The 18,588-nt window shown below is 32.1% G+C and overlaps 1 protein-coding gene across 1 annotated transcript; it reads right to left on the reverse strand.

Annotated features, from left to right (window-relative positions):
- Positions 1-2,722: 2,722 nt before the first annotated feature.
- Positions 2,723-5,658, reverse strand: LOC120082668 (phenolic glucoside malonyltransferase 1-like). Its single transcript, XM_039037928.1, has 2 exons — positions 4,908-5,658; positions 2,723-3,798 (listed from the first exon to the last, which is right to left on the reverse strand). The coding sequence occupies exons 1-2, from the start codon at positions 5,510-5,512 to the stop codon at positions 3,009-3,011; spliced, it is 1,395 nt and encodes a 464-aa protein (XP_038893856.1). The 5' UTR covers positions 5,513-5,658; the 3' UTR covers positions 2,723-3,008.
- Between the last annotated feature and the right edge of the window lie 12,930 nt (positions 5,659-18,588).

Below are 18,588 nucleotides of genomic sequence, written 5' to 3' on the forward strand. Positions count from 1 at the left end.
ACCACCAGAAGAAGCCCACGATGACGGAGATCCAACAAACACCGGTGACGACAACCCACGAACTGATGTGCACGACCAAGCTGAGAGAGGAGAGGGTTTGGTAAGAGAGAAGTGAAAGGAGAGAGAAGATCATTTAATTTGAAATGGATTTTTAATAAAGTAAAATAAATAAATAAATAAATGAGAGGCCTTTAATGTCGATTTAAATCGACATTGTAGCCTATCTTCAATGTCGGTTTAAAACCGACATTAAAGATCCATTTTTTTAAACCGACATTATACATCCGAGAGCACTTTTTTCAACCGACATTGAAACCCAAAATTCTTCTAGTGAAAGCTTAAGGTTTGTAGTTCTTATTGATTTTCACTTTTTTTTTTTGGTAAATTTTGTTTAGCTTATTCGCATGACTTTTTGTTCGTTTAATTGTACTTCTTATTGATTTTCACTTTATACTTCTTATTGATTTTCACTTTTTTTTTTTTGGTAAATTTTGTTTAGCTTATTCGCATGACTTTTTGTTCGTTTAATTGTACTTCTTATTGATTTTCACTTTATACTGTTGATAGACAGGGAACGAGGACATGTATTCACTTTAAAGAAATGACAATTGTGAAAGCTTCTGCAGAAATTTTCAGGGCACCTCCGATTTGGCTCCATTTGCAGAGTTACAAATCTATGGTGTTATGTTTCTTGCTAATGTAAATATTATTCTTCTCTCCATTATTGTGCCTTTGGATTTCATCAATTTTTTGTACGGTAAATAAAATCTCTGCCTCCATTTCAATGAAAGCTGGAGATTGACTCTTACATGGGATGTTGTTTGTATTGTAATTAGATGTTCTCATTATTCTCTAAGGCGAGCTACATTCTTCTTGGGGTTGATAGTTAGTTATTGTTCATATGGATTTCGTATTATTCTAACTTAGAAATTATTCATTTTAATTTTTTTATGAACTTTGTTAACATGAGGTTGTTATATGACAATATATATGTTCAAGATATATGAACTTTCTTAGGTTGGTGGAAATTTTGGATTGATTGATGCTTAGATTGTTCATATATATATGCTGTTTGTTTATTTGGTTAATAAATAATTATTCTCTTCAATTAATTATATCATTATTGGATATCGAAATAGGAGCAATTATAGGTAATTTCTAATAATACATTTTTTTTAATAAAAAAAGCACATACGAATTTGGCAAGCAAAACGTATCAAGTATTTATTAAGTTGCCAGTTTTTGGGTGTCAAGAACAAATTACATTTGACAAATAAAAACTGTTAAGTTATGAAAACCTTGATCCATAATAAATGTCAAGAACTTAGATACTTGACACTTAAAATATAGTCAACATATATCATATACTTGACAGTTATCAAATATTAAGTAAATTACAGTTTCGCTTTTAGCTAGTAAAAAAATTTATCTTATTCTTGATACTGGATTACTTGACGTTTTTAAAAACGTTAAGTAACACTGATACTTGACTGTGAAAAAAGTCAAGTAATACAGTTTTTGTAGTAGCTCTGCCTCATTTGGCTTCACCATTCTTGATTCGTATCACAATTTCATTTTATTGGACGAAATATTCGTTTGGGTTTTATGAGCTAAATTGATACCATATTAGATAACATATGGTTTCATCTCAAAATCAATAGACAATGATAGGAATAGTCCATCTATCTTTATTTTTCTAATGTGAGACCCTCACTGTTAGAGAAAATGCCACATTAGCAACCAAGGAGGAGTCAAGAAGACACATCAGCTGAAGGTTGCCATGTCATCGTGGAGAGTCATGAAGAATTATTCCATTTAGTGCTCCAAAATTTCTGTTAGGATTGGTGATAACAAACAAATATTCCTTCCTCATGGATTGGACCATGTGTTCTCATTTTATTAGTTGTTTAGTATATAATTCTTTTAATTCTTTGAATCCTTAAAATAGGGAACAATGTATAAATCGGGCATGCTGCCCATTTTCAATGACATACAAAATACGAATAGTCAAAAGCCAACATCACTCTGTTTATCACTTAGTAAATTGATTTCATCGTGTACAACGATAAGCTAAACGATTGAATACATCATTCATCGTTTAGCGCCTAGAGTCCATCATGTACAACGAAAGGGTAGACGATAGCCTCTATCGTGTAGCGTCAACGTCCTATCGTTTAGTACGACAAAGGTAAACGATAAGGTGAACGATACTACTATCGCTTAGCTTCCGCGGCTCCATCGCTTAACAAGACAAGATAGACGATAAGGTAAATGATATCACTATCCCTTAGTTTCCGAGGCTCCATCGTTTAGTACGATAAGTAGGTGATACCACTATCGTTTAGTATCCAAGGCTCCGTCGCTTAGTACGATGAGGTAAACGATAAGGCTGTCTTGCATCGTTTAACCGTGTGACTCTATTGTACACAAAGAAGAGGTAAACGATTCATTTTCCATCCCTTTATATTTTCTAACTCTCACAACAGGTATCATATCTAGTTTTGGATTTAATTTAAATCTCAAATTTGATCCCGGGTGCTAAATAACGTGTAGGATTATTCACCATTGACGTTATGGTAATGACTTCAATCAAATCTCTCTAAATTTTCATACAAGAAAGGGACAATGAAAGAAACCTCCACCGAAAGCTATAGAGTATCCTCATACACCAGTCGTTTAGGGAATTGGAATCTTAAAATGAAACCAAAAGAAAAACCAACAATTATAATAAGAACAATACTTGGGCTATAAGATATACTTCATTCTTTATGCATCCCACTATGATTACAAAGCAATAAGAAGAATTCACCAATATTTTGTGGAATGCACAAAGATAAATGTTGTCACCTAAATATTTTCTTTATAATAATTGGAAATATAAAATTCTTAAAAAAACTTGGGTGAAGTTTATCTTTTTGTAGTCCTCAAACAACATTCAATAAAAATCTGCCACGTGACAAATTTTTATTTATTTCTTTTACTAGGTAATAAAAAGGAGATGCATGAGATTAAGTCTCCGAGTCAGGTGATTCGAAATCCGATCGAAGACCTTTAACAAACAGATCAACCAAACGTTCCATTTCATGTTTCTCCTTTACCAATCCAATCTCTATCCCACCATCACCATTTCCCCTATCTGTTAAAGAAATTTCTGTTGATGATTCAACAGAAACCCATTCCATTTTCTTTGGCTTTCCCCAACCAAAATCTGCACTATAAACTTCAAACTTCGGCGACCCAGAAATCGAAAGAACTTTTTCAGGAGAATCATCATTGAATGAAGCAATCAAGAAGGGGCAAAAATGTTCTATCCCATCTAAAGTTTCTTCTCCCAAACTTTTAACAGCCTCTGAAATGGCCTGAATAGCCAAAAGTATTCCTTTTTCACTCAAGAGGTCCTTTCTTTCAATAGCACAAGCACGACCAGACAAACAATTACCAAAATAATTAGAAGGCAATGAAGGTTTTAAACGAGATCTAGCATCAGCACCAAATCCAAAGGCTAATTTTCCATCTCTTAAACCGTCTAACTTGGCTGTGCATACACAAAGATAAGCATATGCCAACGCAAAGGAAGATATGTGGGAATTTTCATTTTCCTTTTGCCTCTTCTTCATAACCCATTGCCTTACCTTTTGTAAGTTTTGATGCGAAAATTCGAGTGTGTATCGAATTAAACCAGGTGGTGGAGTAGTTTTGGGTAACTTAAGCTTCAAGCTTCTATTGTTGGGTCCTTCGTCATTTAGCCATGCGTTTGAAAAATTCCCGGCGAGACCTCTTGAATCGTCGATAAGCGACCTGTGTGTTAAAATCACTCTTGTCATATTTTCGAAACTATGGTGAGAAATGTTTGGAATTAGTCAATACTAATTTTGTTGACATAAAAATTATATTAAAAAGAAAAATTAAATATTAAATTAATTTTGAGTAATTAAATACTTTTTTCTGAACTGTTTTGGACATGACAGAAGTGAATTTTAACATTTTTATCATCATACATGTACTCAATCAACTTAGGTTTTGAAAAATAGTTCTACATGTCAACTTTTAAACGAAAGGATACACCCATATCTTTGTGCAATCAAGACTGCACAATAATAAACTAGATTATTGGATTTTTTTTACTATGTAGGAAAAATAGGATGCATAAAATTGTTGTACCTAATCATTGTCTTTTTAAAATGTTAAATTATCTTTTTCTAAAACTAGAATCATCATAAAACTCAAACTTTGTATTTAGTAAGATATTAAACTTTCATGTTTTAAAAGTTTATTACTTATTAGACATAAAACTGAAAATTTAATGATTCATTGAACATAAATATTAATTTTTATCTCAAAATCAATTTATCTATCATTTCAATGTGAGACTGGCAACATGCTCCATCAAATTGGTGTTTCTCTGAGTTAACTAACCCTCATTTGAGCTTTAGGAGTATTAATACCATATTAAACAAATAGTATCTTGTATTTTATAAAAATTTTAAGGTCTCTTTTCACATTTTCAAATTTCATATGGCATTGACTAATTCCGTAATTTAATATTTTCAAAATGGATAATAATTAAGTGTAGCTTAGGTTGAACCTAATCCTCATATATCATCTTTTCTATGCATAGTTTTTTTTTTTTTGTTAAAAAAAATTAATTAAAACTTTTATACGACATGAAAGCCTTTTAGTAGATTCTATCTCGACTTCACTATAGGTGGGTGGAGAAAGTTTCTAGTATTATGGTTGCTTGTCACAAATGTAGTATTTAAGAATTATGCGTGGTATATGAAATAAATAAATAATAAATTAAAAAAATCATATAATGACATGTAAAGTAATGAATGGACCCAAATTCTTTTCTTTCAAAATTATATAAAGATTAAAAAAAACTTTTGAATTAAGTGATAATATATTACCTATCGTAGAACGGCATGAAGTCGATTGGCGGAATGGGGGATCCTCCATTGACATGAAGATGGCAAAGACGAGCCCATAACTTGAGAAATGAAGTTGAAGTTTTTCCATCTAGAACCGCATGGTGGTTTGATATGCCAATCGAAAACCCTTTATTTCCAAACACAGTGACTTGGAGAGCAATCCCTGCAGCATGATCATGGGACACATCCAACTTTGGGACAAGAGGATGATATTCTTCAACTTCACGAAACCCGTGTCCCGAAAGACGTTCGAAATCAGCGTCAATCTCGGCCTCAGCCACGGTGAGCAACACACCGTCGCCGTCAACAAACTCGATGGTCGGTATCGCATAATGTTGGGGCCAAACGAGGTTGCCAGCAAGAGGAAGATAGTAGCGAAGAGCGAGAGCGAGAGAAGATTTAAGATTTGGAAGAACGGCGTCGACAAACGAGATCCCGGTGGACGATAATTTGTAGAAGAAAAGACATTGTGTTGGAGGGAATCTAATCCATAAGATGTCAAAGAAAGTGAGAGGAAGAGACTTGGGAGCAGTTGTTGATTCTTCTAGTGAAGGACTTACCTTACACACCTCAATTATCTTCATGGAAGCTCTTAACTTTTTGAGGGCTAAACCAAACCAATGGAGAAATTTTCTCTCTCACTTTTGATTGCTATAATTACATAATGTTCGAGAAAAACGATTCGACATTGATGAGTCCATCTTGTACTAGGGCAAAAAGACAAGCATGATTCACGTGGGGTGTTACAAAATCGAGGTATTAATATTTTTTCTTCACGGGCATCTCGTCTGCACATTTTTTTAGGATCGAGTCCTTTTTTTCTCTTGTAAAATAAAAAAATATATACATAAAATAATAAAAGTCAAATTGAAAAATAAAATTTATTATAAAACATGGGAGAAATTAATTATAGTCATGGGGGGATTGAAAATAGGAGAGAGAGAGAAAACATTAATGTTGATGGGAAGACCAAACATGTGGGAGAGAGTTAAAAAACAAAAAAAGGGAAATTGTGAGGACTGACTAATCTTTTTAGTGGTTAAACCTTTACTTATATGGCTAGATTTTATTTTTGAAATTTACGCATTAAATATCTCTAGATTTTATGTTTTTTGTGAAAGATTTTGGAGATTCAACAACTAATTCGGATAGAACTATAACCTCAAACTACTTGGATCTGACAATACTCTTGGATACTTGCTCGCAACTGAATTCAAGAACAAAAGAAAGAAAAAAAAAAGAAAGGATAGAACTCTTCAATTTGGAATGAGATGCTACAAATGAAAAACCAAGTTGCTATTTACATACTAACCATTAATAATTCTCCAAAATAGAAAATAAAATCAACTAAATACAAAAATGGAAACATTTCTCCAATTTAATTCAATTGAGTTATTACTTTACAAAAATCAAATAACTCATTCAAATTGAAAAAACTACGAGTTTAACTTTCATACAAATATGTTAAATTTGTACATGAAACATCATTTTAATTTGATATTTCAATTCAATTTGAAAGTTTCTAAACAATGATTTTTATCAACACATCCGTTATATATGGATGTTTTTGTATAAACTATGTTTACCATCTGCATATCAAGTGTAGGTAGCTTCTCAAATTAATGTATATTTGATGTTTTAACACGTTCAACGCCTCCAACATGCATACATATCGTCTATATACATTATGATTAACTATTGATTTGTATTTGGATGATACATCATTATATTCCTAAACTTTACTATTCAAGAAAAAATTATTTCACCATTGAATCAACTAATATTAATGTAATTTCCATCATATACTTCTCCTAACAACTTTGTATTTGAATTTCCTACATGTTCAAGCTAAATAACAAATTTTAAATTATTATGTCAAATAACAAACTAATCCTGTTAAACTCTTAATAGTTATAGGAGATACATTTTCCCTTAGATTTAATGTACAAATATCATGTGTATATTTGTCTTTTTTTTTTTGAAAAATCATTTTAATAGATTATTGTTCCTTTCTGTTAAGTTTCTCTTTCATTTATATTTTGTTTTTAGTTTATCTCTTAATTTAAATTAAACTATAACTATTTTAAAAGATTTCACATTTTACAATCTCTAGACTCTATTTACTATAGAGGCTTGTTTGGATTAATTTGATAAAAAAATGTTTTTTTAAAAAAATTCATTGTTATTTAAACACTTTTGATAAAAATTGATCAAAATATACTTAAAAAGTGATTTGAATGGTTGTCAAACATTCAAATTACTTCCAAAATGATTTATTTTTTAGATTAAATATTCCAAACACACCCTAAGTATTTTAGACTGAGGGTAATTTAGTCCAACTCAAATTTCAATTTTCAATCCAATTTAAACAAGTTGACATTTTTCTATAAGAAATATAGAAAAATAGTTTAAATATTTTTGAAAGAAGCTTACTAAAATAGCTATGAGAGTGGAAGAAATAGATATTAAATTTGAAGTATTAAAAATGTGAGAGAGATTTTATAAAAAAAAAAAGGACATGGGAGAGTATTAACTATCAAGGTAGGAAGATGAGGGACCTTTAATATTAATATTGTTGTTTTCAAAACTTATTAGAGAAATATTGTTGTTTTGAAACTTATTAGAGAAATATTGTTGTTTTGGGAGTTCGAGGCTAGAAGGTCGAACGTTGAGAACTCGACTAAATGTGAGGTCGAACGTTAAGAACTCGACGAACAAAGAAAAAACTTGAAACAAACATAGGCCGAAACTTCAACTCGACAAGGAAAATCTCGCGAATCTCGCTTAAGGTTGTCAAAGGTTGAAGTTTCGACACACATCTACCCTCGAGATTGCAGGTTTATTACTTTTCTTTTTTCTCTCATAGAGGAAATAAAGTAATGAGATGGTATATTATATGTAAATGTGTTTGAGGCTGCTTCTAACAAACAATATGCATTTTGTTATCATTTCGAATTAGATGGAGGCTTGTGGATTGATGTAGGGGTAGGGATGGCTATATTTCTGGGAGCGAACCCTCCAGGCGAATATGAAAGCGCATGGATACAAGTTATGCCTTGGAATGAAAGACAATTCCGAATTAGCTTTGTCTACGAACAAAAATTTTGTATATTTAAGTTGTCGAAGGTTACACACTGTCGAACTTCAAAGCGATTAAGGAGATAAGTGGGCTGAAGCAGATTAAGGAGAGAGCGAGATTTAAGCGAGATAGTAGGAGAGAGCGAGATGTTGAATGGGATTTAAGAGGAGAGCGAGATTCAAAGCGAGATTTTAGGAAGAGAGCGAGATTCAAAGCGAGAATGTTGGAGAGAGCGAGATTTAGTTTAATTGGCTAATTGACTAACATTGAACTTTGGTAAAATGAAATGGTTGATTAATTGAAAAATAAGATTTATCCAGGAATACACATTTGAAGGCTAAGATTACGCCATTGAGTTTCTGGTATAGATCCATTAAATAAAAAAAAGTGTTTGTCATTGTTCTAGAAGAAATAGGAAAGCTAGTAATCATTAATGGAAAAATAACAACAATAACAAGAGAGCGAGGATCTTAGGAGAGAGCGAGAGTCTTCACTTTATTTGAACTTTCCATAGAAATATATATAAAAAAAAGAAAAAAGAGCTAATAATCATACTAATATTGAATATAATTAAGACTATAATATATATTAGATTATATACTATATTGAATAATCATTAGATCAATATTGAATATATTAGATTATCATACTATAACGAATAATGTCTATAGACAACAAATTGAATAATATTAGATTATTATACTATAATTGAATAATCATTAGACAACAAATTGAATATATTAGATTATTAATACTATAATTGAAATAAGTCAATTAGACAATAAAATTGAATAAATTGAATATATTAATTGATTATACTATAAAATTGATATATTAGATATATAATGTAAAACTTATTGATACAAAAAAAAAGAATATACAGTAGATTATTATAAAAAAATTGAATATACAATAAATTATAATAAAAAATTGAACATACAATAAAATGAATATATAATAAAAAAAAATATTTATTATTCAATCCCTAACTATCTGGAGCCCGTCTTAGTAACGAAAGACACTTACTTCGATTATGTCCTAACTGGTTACAAAATCCACATCGTTGTCACATGGTTGGTTCTATCTAATCCATCTCGTTGTGATACCGTGAACTTTTCGGTCTACCAGGTCTTCTCAACAACGATGGATCAGGATGTAAGACGGGCATATTAGGGTGAGTGATCCAGTAATCTTCATGCGGTACAGGTTGAAATTGAGGAGAGTAACATTCATCATACTTGACAATTTGTAGTAGTTCTCAATAAAATCTTCGTAGTTCATGTTAAAATGTGAGCAAACGGCCATAAAATGCGAGCATGGAATGCCAAATGCTTGCCACTTGTTACATGAATAGTACCGTTCGGTATGATGGCTTGTTCGAGATCACTAAGTCTGAAACACCTGAGAGAAATTGTAACACACGAAGAGGTGTGTTTAATTTCAGATCGACATGCTGGTATAATTGCAGCAGTGAACAACCCAGCAAATGGTTGGACGGGACCGAAATGTCACCATTGTTTCTGCTTACGACATATCGCCAGCAACTTCAATAAAAATTATAAATTTAATTCATTGAAAAATTATGTTTATCGTGCCGGGTGTCAATTTCAAATTCAAAAGTTCAACAAAGCAATTGAAAATATTAAAGGAATAAATCGGAGCTGTCTAAGTTTTTTTGACAACATTAGTTTAGAGCAATGGACTCAAGCACATGATGGAGGATTCAGATATGGGTGGATGACAACAAATCTATCAGAGTGCATAAATGGAGTCCTCAAAGGAGCTTGAATGTTGCCTATAAATGCTCTTGCTCAAATAACATTCTTCAAATGCGTGAACTATTTCGAGAAAAGAAGAGTAGAAATAAAGGATGCATTGGAGCGTCAAGATAAATACACCTGGTAAATATTATTTTTTTTATATATAATTTATTAATAGTTTCTTTCAAACATATTTTATAATACTAAGTGGAGTAAAAATCCAAGTGCGCACACAACAAAATAAATAAATGGGCTGCACGATCTAGTAAACATGAAGTACAATCATACGATTGGTATGAAGGTGTGTTCATGTGAAGATCGGCCGTCATAGTCTCAATGCCAAATGAGGAAACGTTCAAATATTGAGGCTAAACAGGTGCAGTACTGTTCATGTAACAAGTGGCAATCGTTCGGCATTCCATGCTCGCATTTTATGGCCGCTTGCTCACATTTTAACATGAACTACGAAGATTTTATTGAGGACTACTACAAATTGTCAACATATGCTGAATGTTACTCTCTTCAATTTCAACCTGTACCGCATGAAGATTACTGGATCACACACCCTAATATGCCCGTCTTACATCCTGATCCATCGTTGTTGAGAAGACCTGGTAGACCGAAAAGTTCACATTATCACAACGAGATGGATTGGACAGAACCAGCCACTCGACAACGATGTGGATTTTGTAACCAGTTAGGACAAATCAAGAAGTGTCCTTCGTTACTAAGACGGGCTCTCAATAGTTAGGAAATGAATAATAAATAATTTTTTTTATTAATATTCATTTTATTGTATATTCAATTTTTTTATTATAATTTATTGCTATATTCAATTTTTTTATAATAATCTATTGATATTCAATTTTTTTTTTGTAATTAATAAAGTTTTACATTATTCTTTACCCTCACACTTACTCTACTATTCAATTATAGTCAATTTTAATATATATATATAATATATTTTTCAGATAATGGCTTTAAACTCAGACTTGTTGATCTCGATGTTTGTACGACCAGTCATTCATCGATCATATGGTTGTTAATGGCACGAGGATCGTACTACTAGAGAAATATCTTGCAGACGTCGAGAGGCAGGATTTATTCAGTTGAACTGGCATCTGATCACAGCCTTGGTCGAGAGATGGAGGCCCGAGACGCATACATTCCATATGTCTGTTGGAGAGTGCACTATCACTCTACAAAACATAGAAGTGTTGTTGGGGTTACCTGTTGATGGTGAGCCGATCACCAGAGTGATGTACGATGACTGGTTAGAAGTTTGTCAACTGTACCTCGGTGCGACCCTACCTGCCGACAAGATTATAGGATCGAGGTTAAGTTTAATATGGTTAGGAACACAATTTCGTGAGCTCACAGATGATGCAGACGAGGAAACCGTCATAAGATATGCGTGAGCATATATACTACAAATGATGGGTGGAAGTCTGTTTTCAGATAAATCAAGTCATTTTATTCACTTGATGTTCTTGCCACACATGTAGTCAACCAGTATAGATACATATTTGATCTGCTTCAACCTGAACAGGTACGTTACACTAAACCTAATTGATTATTTTATTCACATTTTTATTGTATTTGTCTTTAATATTCTCTAATATAATATTTTGTGTTTCAGGTTATTTGGGAGCTGTACAAAATTATTGTGCATACTTTGCCTAATTTTTGTACGAATGGTCAAAACATATGGCGGACGATGAGTCCTCTTATATGTTTTCACATTGGTGAGTGGCATCTTCCTAACAGGGTAATGAGACAATTCAGTTTTCAGCAGGATGTCCCATCGCCTTGTAATACTGAACCGTACTGCATGATATTGACCTAAGGACTGGAGATTGGTCCGAAAAAGTTGCACATTTGGTAGTGCGATGACACTATCATGCAAGGTTTATTGCAGTGGAGGTTTCTCTTGAACAGTTTGACACAGATGTCACTCCAGAATATATTCATTGGTATAATAATATCACAAGGTGTTATGTCACTCGTTTGGGAGCAGCTATGGGTCATCTGGTAAATGAATGAATATTATCTAATTTTTTTAATTAAAATTTATTTTAAATATTTTCTAATTGTTTTATAATTCATAGAGATCGAACAATAGTAGACTCCATGAGGTTGCGAATGATTCGAACCAGGTTCTTGCTATATGTAGTGACAACCAAAGCTATATGGAGGAAATTCATTATCTGTATGATATACCTATTGTTCCTCCACCAACTCCTAGACGTAGAGGACCTGTTCGGGAAGAGGATGAGTTTGATGAGGTTGCACATTATGTGGAAGAGTTGCCCCCTATGATGCAGACGCAGAGTCAAACTGTTATGTTAGTCCGATGATGATGATGCCAATATTTGGTTCAGGACATTATGACTCAGAGGCTGGTCCTTCGTCTTCATACGTGCATGGGCATGGTCGGGGTCGTGGAGAGCATAATGAATATTTATATTATGAAGCGCCTGCAGAGGTACTAGAGCAACATAGAAGAACCCGAGCAACCTCAAGTTCGAAGTTGACGACGATAACCAGCTCGAAATCGATGACGTCCGCCTTGTGGGACACATTGATTTTTGTAATTATTTTTATATAAATGAGATATTTAATTTACATTTTTTTATTTTTATGAGTTATTATTTTTAATTTATTATTTTTAGAGTTTAAATAAAATAATAAAATATTTTTAAATTGTGTTTTAAAAATGGAAAATTAAAAAAAAAAGAAAGGATTAGAAAGAAGAAGATGGATGTGTAATATTAAAAAGGAAAAAAAAGAGAGAATTTGTACGGTATTCTCGCTCTCTATCAAAATTCGTTATCTCGCTCTACTCTCGCTCTCGCTCTCTCAACTCTCGCTCTCTCAAAATTCTCGCTCTCTCTCGTAATCTCGCTCTCGAATTTGATTGGGAAGTTCAGTGGTAAAAGAAGGAGATTCATTAGCTCGTTATTTAGTCAGACTTGCTGAGATGACAGAATTCGTAAAATTATTCAACAAGCTTTGGAAGGAATTCCAGGAGACCTTATGAAAATTTAGAAATATGATCTTTTGATAGAGGAAGGTCTCCAGAATGATAATTAAACAGACTCAATAATAATGTTAGGAAGGGCAAGGTCGAGGGTTCAAAGTTCGACGTACAAATGAAAAGAAGGCCGAGGGTTCAAAATTCGACCTACTATTTAAGAAAATAATGTTGTTTTCAAACTATTTGTAAAAGATAGGCCGAATTTTCAACCCTCGACTTATTTTTTTTTTAAAAAAACAACAATATTTTTACAAATAGTTTGAAAACAACAATATTTTCTTAAATAGTTTCTAAAAGGACAATATCCTTTTAATTTTCTCTGAAGATGAGAGTGCGAGACTTATTATTTAATTGGGAAGGGAAAATGACCAAAGTCATTTGCATTTGTTGGACCAGAGAGAACGCCCAACATTATAATCCATGAAAACCCTAACTTTGGAGCTCTAAACCATTGGAGGAAATTTATCTATGATTTTGATTGCTATAATTTTAAATGTTCAATAAAAACGTATCTTGATGAGCTACTCTTCCATTTTTTTTAGCATTTGGAATGTTGGAAATCTAGTTATGATGGATTTGTTGTTTGAAATCAGATTACTAGGAATGTTAAAGTGCGTTTGAGGTACATGCAGGACGACTCGAGATCATATGAGGTCTTAGACAAAAACTTTGATAAAGAAGCCTTTCTATAAAAAAAAATATTATCTAGAATTTATTTTTCTTGTTTTATGGGATGCAAAATTATGTAATAAAGTTTGATAATTTAAGTTGATTAATATATCCTTTTCAATCGATAATATGACAAATCAATTTAATGTTTTGTGACATAGTTGACCTTAAATAAGATTTAATTAATTTTAATGTTGAAAAGCTTCTTTTAGTATAAACAACCGTTACTAGTATTGTTAATAATATTCTATAAGCAATATATGCATTTGGAAAAACATTTACTTTTTTTTTATATATAGTTTAATATTTTAATAGAACAATCAATTTCATTTTACAAGACTTTGCTTAATATGTTTAATTCAAAAAATAAATCTAAACCGTTAATGTCGGAAAATATATTATGTTTTAATGCTTTTCAAGATTAATATAATATGTTTTCGAATTATTATCATCTAATGACTTTAAAATTTTCATATCAAATAAGAAGTTAAAGATATTTTCGTATACTTGAAATTGTTCAAATATACTTTTAAGTGAAGAAATTGCTTGATTTATAATATGATAAAAGTAATCAATTCTAAAAGAATTTTCAGGTGACCGTGTTTCTTCAATGTCAATATTCTCATCAAATTGTTTTTTCTTTGAATCATTCTTTTTCACCAAATATAGGTTGTATTTCCATAACATTTGCAATTTCTTATATGAAAACATAACATTTGTGAATCTATTTTCTTTATATTTTTCTAAAAATGAAACTAAACCTTTCAAGTGATTTAAAACAACATCAATATGCATATCTTTAGTAAGACTTTACTAACAAAATTTACAGCAAATAAAATATCATACCATATAGTCATGCCTAACAAGAATTTAGAATTTTCAGATTCATAGGTAGCTAAACAATTAGCTTCACTTTTCACATTAGGATCTTCACTAGTCTCTCCTAATTTTAATAAAGCGTCCCTTATTTGAAGCGCTTGAAATCTTATTGCTTTAACACTTTCAATTCGATTTTTCCATCGTGTTTGTGACAATGGTTTGATAGTCAAGTTGATTATGTGATTTAGTAAAAGTTTTCACCGTTTGTAGACAAAAAAAATAAAAAATAAATACGTCGCATAACTCCAAAAAATGTCATAGCTCTATGACATGAGCTAACCATGTCAGAAAGTACTAGATTGATATTATGGCAACAAAATGTGTATAAAATGCTCTAGGATTTATTTTCAGTAATTTTTTTTTGTACACCTTGTTGTTTTCCTTTCATATTAGATCCATTGCATATCCTTGTCCTCTTATATTCGATATATCAAGTTAAGATCCTTAATTGTGTTTATAAGTACATCATATAAACATTTTTCCAGTAGTATCTTCAACTTTTAAAAATTCTAAAAAATATTCTTCTAATTTTTTTTGGACTTGTTGAAATATCAACACACATCAATATAAGATACATTTGTTTTTGATGACTTACATCAGGTGTACTATAATATAACCGAAAAATATTTTACTTCTTTAATTTTTTTTCAACGATTATATATATATATATATTTATTTATTTCAAGTTCTAATAGCTATATGAGTTCATTTTGTATATTATTGTCCAAGATAACAATAATGAATTTCTTTATTTTGAACAGACTTACATGTTCTTACATTATTGGATCAGATTCGGCAATCATTTCAATTAAGCTTAAAAAATTTTCATTATTTTCTTGATAAATTTTTTCATTATTTCCTCGAAATGCTAAATTATTTTTAGCAAGATTTTTAACAACACCAATAATTCGTGTTAATACTTTATTCCAATGTTCTTTTTCCTTATTAATTAATTCTTAAACATCTTTGTCAATTGTTTTATTTTTTAACAATCTAATTTGTAAATCAACCCAAGTATTCATATTAGATATGTGTTCATTACTAGTTTCATAACTTTAAAGCCAAGAATTAATATTTTTTCAATTATTAACTCCTTCATTAGCCAATTGAACTATATTAGATTTAGTATCAAATAACTTATACAAAAAAAACAATAAACTTTATCGAAATATTTTGAGTAAGTTAGCGAATTTCTATCATGTTTTTTTCGCCATTGAGTAATTTTTTAGTATAATAGATATTAGAAAAATGTCTAGAATTTTTCATTTTTTAGAAAAATTGAATGACTTTATCTAATGGAACATTTTTCTACCAATAAGTCAATTAATTTAGAAATAACATTTTTTCATCTTCCACTAGAAGAATTTCGGCTAAACCGACATTAAAGGGCTTTAATATCGGTTGACAACCGACATTAAAGATAGTGTTATTAAAGCCCTTTAATGTCGGTTTTAAATCGACATTAAAGGGCTTTAATAACACAACCTTCAATGTCAGTTGCAACCGACATTAAAGTTCTTCAGTGAAATTTCTAACTGACATTAAAGGCCTTCAATGTCGATTGCAACCAACATTAAAGCCTGTTTTTTTTTTTTAATTCTTAACCGACATTGAAGCTCCGAATCTGTCTGTTTTTTAAAATTCCATTGTCGAATCCATTTTTTTGGTCAATAAGTTAAAAACGACATTATATGTCTCGTGTTGGATTAGGAAATGTCCGTCATTGTTTTATATTAAAAAGTATAAAAAATTTTTCATGGCAAGCCCATCAATATTTGTCTTCCACCTATGAATTTATCCACAAACAAGAATCAATATTTCCATCTATTACATATACTCATCAAAATTTGAAATAAACACACTAATCACCAACAGTTGCATAACAATACCAAACTTTCATAGAATACTTACACCAAGCCATCATTTCTCTCATTCACAAATATGAATTAGTACTAATTCCATGAATACTTAACACCAAATACCCCATGAACACAAAAAATGTATTATACATAAATCTTCTAATAATTAACAAATCATGTCTTCCACCTATAAATTTATCCACAAACAAGAATCAATATTTCCAATCCATTACATATACTCATCAAAATATGAAATAAACACACTAATCACTAACATTTGCATAACAATACCAGACTTTCATAGAATATTTACACCAGCCATCACTTCTCTCATTCACAAAAACCATGGAGGTAGATTGTACATCACTAACATCACTGGCCAACTATATCTATTACTAAGATCTCCATGTGGATTTACCCCATCTGTCGAAAGAGCAAGACGAAGATTTCTAGGTTCTGACCTAAACTCTGACCACAAATTGTCTATTTTTTTTCCACGATAGGGCATATTTGGGATGTTTTAATAAACCATCTGTTCCTTTTTTTTTAGCATGCCATGTTTTTAAACTTGTTATTTCTTTACTTCGATACATTCTTTCAAATCTTGGAATTGGGGGGAAATACCACATAACTTTTGCTGGGATATTTTTAGCCCTATCGTTTAAATTTTTTTGAAGCTTCCATCTTGACGTACCATAAATAGGGCATACATTTGTATTAGAGAGTTCTTTTCTAAACAAGCAACAATCATTTCTACATGCATGAAGTGTATGTGGAAAATTAGTGAACGCAATATTGCGATGTATGTCTTAGGTTATGAGTTTGTTCTCATGCGTCGGTGGTCATGTGTTAGAATGAAATGCATGCATTGATCTCATATGCAATGACCATGCGATTCTATCACAAGTTTTCTTGCGCTCTCGCCAAGTATAACGAGTCGCAAGTTTCTCGGGTGATCTGAGGTCGAACTCAGGGACTTGTAGCTAAATGGTATGCGGTAATGTGTTTGCGGTGAATAAATAAAAGAATGATGAGGGTTATGGGCTAAACACTACTCTTACTCCTAATTAACAGATTAAGCGGTGGAAGTATGAATGAGAGGTAGAGACACGACAACTGTTAACGCGTAGTGAAATGTATGGAAAAATAGATAAAAATGTGAGGATGTCTTTATCACAACCCTAAGCTTGATTGCAAGGGTAACCCTAGCCAACAAAAACTTATGCGATCATGCTATACACACCTGACGAAGACGCACACGATGTGTAGTAGCAAACGAAACTTATTCCTAAGTCTCCATTCTTGCTTATGCGAACTTAATCTAACTCTCTCAAGCCTAGATTCTAACCTAGCTCTCTCAAGTCTTAGGTTTTTTCTTTAGACTCTCTCTCGAGTAGCTCTAAAGGGGTGATGGTTGCATACATAAGACAAGGTAATCACATAAACATGGGTGACGTAAGATTATTCTTATCTCTAGTGAACACTTGCTTACATTGCTTAATGCGATCAACTACTTACCCTCTCGGGCAGTTGGTTGCTGCTGATTCTACTCATAGACAAGCATTGCGTCCGCCTATAGACAAGCATTGCTACAGCTTCACACTAAGAAAAATAAAGTTTTCTCATAACACTCGTGCAACGCACACCTCCCGGTGGTTTGCTACATGCTTCATATTCCCATGTCGCATGATTAAGTATGCGATACTCTAACAGTCTTACTCAGTGATGCAATGAAAGTAAATGATACTAAGTAAATGAAGATGGAGATGAAATCGAAAGAAATATAGAAATGCATTTATCACAAAATGTATTAATTCTTTAAGCCAAAATGTAATACAATACAAACAAAGAAGAGAAATGGAAGGCTAGCTGGAAGCAATGTCTTACTTCCAGCAGATGTGTGTCAAGGCTGCCGGTGGTGCCATGAATGGGCGGTGGAGTAGACTCTCTCTAGCTCTAACTTCGGTGAAGGCTTCGGTCGTCACTCAGAATGATTGAAGGGAATGAAGAACTCTCAAGCTATCTTCTCACGGTTTAGTTTGGATCACAAGGATCCGCCCTAAGGCAGAGAACCTCAGGCGGAAAACCTTGGATAAGTTGAAGTTCTGCTCAACGGCTTCTATTTATAGAGCTTGATCACCGACATCATTTATGGACCTGTTCTGAATCTGACACTTGCGGCGCGATGGTCCTTTTCTAAATCTCTGCTGCTAATGGTGTGGTAGGTGAAATGTCAACATCATCTTTTGATACTCCCGAGGTATGCGTTCATGTTTGCATTCCACCAACCTTGCAGTCATCCCTCTATTATGGTTATTATTCTGTAGCCGTAATCTCTCCGCGATGACCGCATTCACTTGACGGTCGCAACGTCTAT

Source organism: Benincasa hispida, chromosome 8, assembly GCF_009727055.1.
Source record: "Benincasa hispida cultivar B227 chromosome 8, ASM972705v1, whole genome shotgun sequence".
In the NCBI taxonomy this organism is placed as follows: Eukaryota; Viridiplantae; Streptophyta; class Magnoliopsida; order Cucurbitales; family Cucurbitaceae; genus Benincasa; species Benincasa hispida.

Coding starts and splice junctions, on each gene's coding strand:
- LOC120082668 (XM_039037928.1), bottom strand. CDS start 5,512: ATGAAGATAATTGAGGTGTGTAAGGTAAGTCCTTCACTAGAAGAATCA. Junction 3,799..4,907: donor TTCATGCCGTTCTACGATAG/GTAATATATTAT, acceptor TTTAACACACAG/GTCGCTTATCGACGATTCAA.